A 5,506-nucleotide genomic window follows, 5' to 3' on the forward strand; every position below is an offset into this window, starting at 1 on the left:
ATAAGCACTTAGCTTCCAGATGAGCATTTTCTCCCTCCTCTGCCTATAAGAGAGACAGGTAAGAGCAAATTCAGCCTGTAGTTTCCAGCTGCGTGAATTATACTAATTGGTATATATGGAACATCCAGAAGTCAGTAGAGCTAGGGGGCTATGTATACCCAATTTCCTTTGGCAAAGGTCTGATTTACTCAAGCTATTAGTTCTCCTCCCTATTTCCGAGGCAGTAATAGTTTATAAATTTGGGAGGGTAAAATTCATCTACTAGGAACAGGAACCCACTAATGTGTTTCATGGCAGGTCCAAGGCAGGAGGAGACAGACCAAGGTGCAAATGGTCTCTCAAGTCTGGAGAAAATCTGGCCATAAGATTAAAAAGTAGAAAGGAAACTAAGTGAACTATCTGTAAGCATTAGACAGCAGTTATCAACTGCCTAGGTACCATTAAAGGAATAGCATTTAAGGTTAGGAAATGTATACTAACAAGGCAACCTACAGCAAGCAGTTGCTGGTACACTAATCATGAGCCTTGATTAGTAGCCACTTGGCACAAATTCAGCAAACCTAGCCTTTTCAGGAGGTAGCCCACCCACCTTTCCTGCCATGAGCCACCTTAGCTTTAGTGACTTCTCCATATGTCCAGAGGTGATGTAACTTGACTACAGAGTTAACATCCTCCAGTGTAAATTATTCTTTTTGGTCTAAATAGTTGAAAAACTGTAGTTAACTTTAACCTTCTGGCTTTGACTCCTGTAATACTGGTTTTCCAAGGATCCTCTAGTAAGTATTCAGAGAGAAGAGACTGGATGAAAAGGAAGCAGTCCTCGTACTGCTTTGCTAACTGCAACAATACTAATGTTTTAGTGCACTTTTAATACTGCTTGCTAGCTGCATAAGCTTCTAGCAAATCCCAGGATAAACAGGACAGATGAAACCCTTCTGGACTTCTGCTTCCATCTTTTCCCTGTTGTAGAAACAAAAATGATTTAACCATTCCATTGTTCCATTTCATTCAGTCTCCTATGTCTAATAACAGCAATAAGGAGGTACTATGTGAGAAGATGCAAGAACCCCTACAATATTACTTTTTAAACTTTGTCTGTGCAGGTGGAAAGCTAATTGTTGTTGTTACTCCCTATCAGGTTAGAAGTTTGCTTCTGTCTGGCAATGTGGCAATTTAGATCCTCTATAGGATAAATAATTTTTAGTTAAACACATGATCACCTCAGATGCTTTCCTTATTCATGCACCTTTAATATAGCAACTTAATAAAATAATACTATATCATCATTTTGTATTGAATTAGGTTGGCTATTTAATAGAAAAAGAAAAGAAAAAACAGAATGCTAAATAGGAAGGAAAAAACCCTGCCTGCTACAAGTTAAGTGTGACATGTTGAATAGATATGCCATGATCAAAGGGTTAACTTGTGCTTCCTGCAGGTTTCTGTACCTATTGCTCTGAACTTGCACTACAAACCATGCTTCTGTCAAGGGCAGTGGCTATAGCCCTTGTAATGCTTCTCAGCACCAGTTTCTCTGGTAAGTCTGACAAAAGCTCTTCAGTCTATCTGGGGCATCCCTCAGCTTTATACGCATTTAGCTTACTCTTACCCAAGCCTATCCCAGCCACAAATGAAGGCAGAAACTTGAAACTTGGATTTTCACCATGACTTGGCAGCATGAGTGAATTGCACTAGAGGATCCCTGACACCTCTTGACTGATGGGTTTATCTTGGTACTAGTGCTCTGCCCAGTAGGTGCTACTGTCCACAGAGGTGCTTGAGCACTGGTGGTAGTGTGCTATATCAGGTTCTGCTACATACCTCCAGGCTCTAGGTGCCACTACTACTAGGTGCATGGGCTCTATTTTTGGAGGCAGGCCTCTGAATCATGGTGCACAGGAATTCTAGTGTGAGGCTCTGCGTCCTTGAATAGTTTCCATACAGTACCTTTCCACTGCAGACCTATGAAGGACTTGGTGCCATTGATGAGAATGGTCATTAGAGGTGCTTAATAGTCTTTTTCCCTTCTTCTCTCCAGAAGTGAGTGCAAAGACAATTGAAAAGAGACACGTCCGTCGTGACTGGCTGGTCATACCTGACACAATTGTATATTACATATATGAATCCGTGAACAAAGTGTCTCCTAGAGTTGGGCAGTTCTTGGCAGATGCTGTTCGGATACCAGGCATTGCTGAGACCAGGTATGAAATGGTTTCCGGATTTCTTTTTTTGACTAGAGGTAGGAAAGGAGAAAGGAGAGTAAGGAAATATGGTTATTCTCCAGAGACCAAGATCCTTGGGAGAACAGACCAAGCAACCTCTCACAGAGCAGAATACACATTCTTAATCCCGTCCATCAAAGTATAATTCTTCCCTCTTGAGTACATACATGTGATGACCCATAATCAGCTGTACTGGGCCTATCTGGAAGCACATGAACTGGTGGTGTCTGTTTTTAACTGTCTGAGAGAGGGAATCCCAGAGAATAAATTAGGACACATGATGGATTGATTCAGTTAGTAAATATTCCTCAGGCAATGGATGCTGGCAAGCAAAAGCCAGAAATGCGTTCACTTGAGAGGTACCATTCCATTCACAAGAAGTCCCCAGACCTATCCTGCCTTTTGAAGTGAGTCTTTTCAGGACAGCTGTAGAGCTCTACATTCACACTATTATGCTAAGCTGTCAGGCCAGATTAGCTTTATAGGCCAAGACAAGGGAACAGCAGCCTTTTGACTACTGAAAATAAGAGGTTCCCACACCCATCTGCATACCTTGCTAATACATCATTGTCTCCTGCAGGAACTTTTTGATCAAGGAAACCGCTAAAATCACTGTGATGGCTGAACAACTGGTGGAAAAAATAAAGGGTCTGTGGAAGAATGAGGAAGCCTAAGTAGCGGGATCAAGACAAGTCACGTCTCTGAATGTATAGCCAGTTTTCAACAGTGTCCTCTCTCCCTATGGACTGAGCAGAATATTCCTCATATTCCCCAATATTGCCACTAGAGGGGGTGGAAGCTTTAAAGACTAGGAAACTCATAACCTTGAAGAAAAAAATGTGGTACTAATAACAGAGCTGCCAAGTAGCTGTATCTCTGTAGCTGTTTAGGAAGCCAATTTCTCCTTTAACAGTATAGCCCTTTCTAATAAAACTTTGATTGCATTACAGTTCCTTCTGTTTCCTCCTTTGCATTCAATATTATACAACCACTGTCCACTTAAGCATCCTGTTCTGTGGAGAGAACTGATATACAAAGGAAGAGGCATGATTCATATGGTCTCGTGATATGGAGGATCTTCCAGGTGAGCAAAACCAAGCTCAAGAACTACTCCTTTCTTCCATAGCATCCACATGAATGTAACATCTCACACATGTGTTGGAGCAGGTGGTTTCTTTGGTGTCTGCAACAGTCCACAGACCTACAGATGCTTCTGACACTGAGTACTACAGATTTTAGCACCAGCTGGGTTCCCAGTTACTGCATCTAACTGCATCTACATCTAATTGAAACTAATACAGTCTGGCACCTGTAAAACATTTTCCATTGGAAGATACTGACTTACCTAGAAAAGTAATTGTGTATAAACAGTCTGTGCATAAATCTAGGCTGGGAATCAGAGGCTTTCTAATCAGCATTGCAGCAAGGTTCTGCAACAGCCTTTCAACAGGAGTCAAAAGCTCTCCTGCGCCTAACAACCTGTGGGGCTGGGTGGGTAAGGCATATGTTTTTGTCTCCGATGGCACACAAGGAGGTGAGATGGGAATTGGGAACCATCTTGTCTGTCTGCTTCTGACACCCTACCCTGAATGACTAGGTCTGCTGTGGACAGTCTTTGGCACAAATCCTGAGCAAGGCTTCGACTTCCTGTCTTGAGTGGCAATGAGCTGCTTTAGCTGCCCTTTCTTTCCACCGCACCCCTTCTGTCAAAATAAGGTGGGTGAAAAAAAATTTAGCTTTTAAGATGGAGCTTGATAGGTTTATGAATGGGATTTTATGATGCGATTGCCTGAAATAGCAAGGACTTACGGTCCAAAAGGTCCTTTCCACTTCTCATTTCAACCCTCTCCCAGGCTGGGTAAGGAAATCTCTATCTTACAGTTATGTAAACAGAGGTGTAGAAGGTAGGTGATTTGTGCATTATCACACTAGGAGTTTGGGGCAGAAGCTAGAGTAGGTGGCTGGGAAGTGTGTGGGGGGGGCAATGCCTTCTTACTCCTCAAGACAGGAAGATCCTTGCTTGGACTGTCAAAAAAAATCAGTCTTCCTATTGCAAAGCAAGCATTAGCTCTGCACTGGTGCTTGGAACCAGCTTTGTGGAACCAAAAACGAGGTCACTGGAATAAGTCAGTTCTTGACCACAGCCCTGTAAATTGCCTCACCTATTTCTCTGCCTTGGATCCTGATACCGCTGTCTTGACAAACTGCTTTGTGGACTTCTTGGTTGCTACTGGTTTCGTCATGTGCTTTTTGTGTTTCCTTTCTTGTGCACACATGTGCAAACACACCTCCTGTACCTCCTTGTATGTAGAAGAATGAACTGAGCAGAGTGCAACTTGAGCTGATGAAGGAGTTTACCACATGAAAAATAAAGCAGCTATTTCCGTTATAAAAACAATTTCCTACCTGCATGCCACTCCTTGTGTTTGACAGCCTGCTGTTTTGCTCTTTCCTTCTCTCTCCCCTTTCACTGTAGTCTAAGTCCATCCCTCTCACTGAGTCATTCAAGGAGCTAGGTTATTTCTCCAGCTGTACTTATCTTCCAATTATTTTGCAGAAAAAATAAATTTATGCTTAATAAGGCTGGGAGTCTGGGGTTGGCAGAAAATAGCCTGTATGGCACATGGCAGCTCATAATGCTGATTGTCCTATCTGTTTCAGAATGGATGATTTTTAGGTTGCTCTTTTGAATACGTGTATATCTATTTGTGAAGACACTGTTTTTGAAGTACTGGTAGTATACTGCAGCTAGTTGCTGTTGGGTTTTTCTTCTCTCTCGCCTGATGGTTGTAGGAGGCAAAGAACATACTTCCAATATGGATTTTCAGAGTAATAATCTGTGCTAAAATCTACAACGTTTTGGATGCTAATGAATACTTACTAGAAGTCCTTCCAATCTTCTTCAGTAATATACCCATTCTGAATCTTACCAACCTAAGTGATGACCAGTTATTTCTGCTACGTTAGCCTATGGAGAAATATGAGTAAGACGAAAGTTCTTTGTATATGCATCTGTTGAATTCCCTAATCTTTTTTTCTTTTCCACCAGTGCCTGCATGTGTGTGTTTAATTGTATTGAAAAAGGTTTTCTGTAATTTGCCAATCTAGCATAATCTACAAGTAGAAATAATGTGAATGCCTCTTTCCTCTACCCTTCTGCCTGGCTCCGCTAATTTAATTCATCTGTTTGGAAAAAAAATGGAAAGAATGAAAAGATGGCAGAGTTGGAACTGGGGCAAAGCAATGGTGAGCATCTGTTTCCAAGCTGAAACAGCATTTTGTGA

At 41.8% G+C, this 5,506-nt stretch overlaps 1 protein-coding gene across 1 annotated transcript; it reads left to right on the plus strand.

Moving 5' to 3' along the window:
* LOC149874115 (apovitellenin-1-like) lies at window positions 1–3,171 on the plus strand. Its single transcript, XM_090031584.1, has 4 exons — window positions 1–58; window positions 1,439–1,537; window positions 2,039–2,201; window positions 2,803–3,171. Exons 2-4 carry the CDS (start codon window positions 1,477–1,479, stop codon window positions 2,894–2,896), a joined length of 318 nt encoding a protein of 105 aa, XP_089887710.1. The 5' UTR covers window positions 1–58; window positions 1,439–1,476; the 3' UTR covers window positions 2,897–3,171.
* Window positions 3,172–5,506: the final 2,335 nt, after the last annotated feature.

The sequence above is a fragment of the Crocodylus siamensis genome, chromosome 1, assembly GCF_052110815.1.
Source record: "Crocodylus siamensis isolate JL-2025a chromosome 1, ASM5211081v1, whole genome shotgun sequence".
In the NCBI taxonomy this organism is placed as follows: Eukaryota; Metazoa; Chordata; order Crocodylia; family Crocodylidae; genus Crocodylus; species Crocodylus siamensis.

Excerpts from the sequence above, each read along its gene's own strand:
- LOC149874115 (XM_090031584.1), top strand. The coding sequence starts at position 1,477 with ATGCTTCTGTCAAGGGCAGTGGCTATAGCCCTTGTAATGCTTCTCAGC. Across the intron at positions 1,538-2,038 it reads TCTCAGCACCAGTTTCTCTG|AAGTGAGTGCAAAGACAATT; the intron begins GTAAGTCTGACA and ends TCTTCTCTCCAG. Across the intron at positions 2,202-2,802 it reads CCAGGCATTGCTGAGACCAG|GAACTTTTTGATCAAGGAAA; the intron begins GTATGAAATGGT and ends TGTCTCCTGCAG.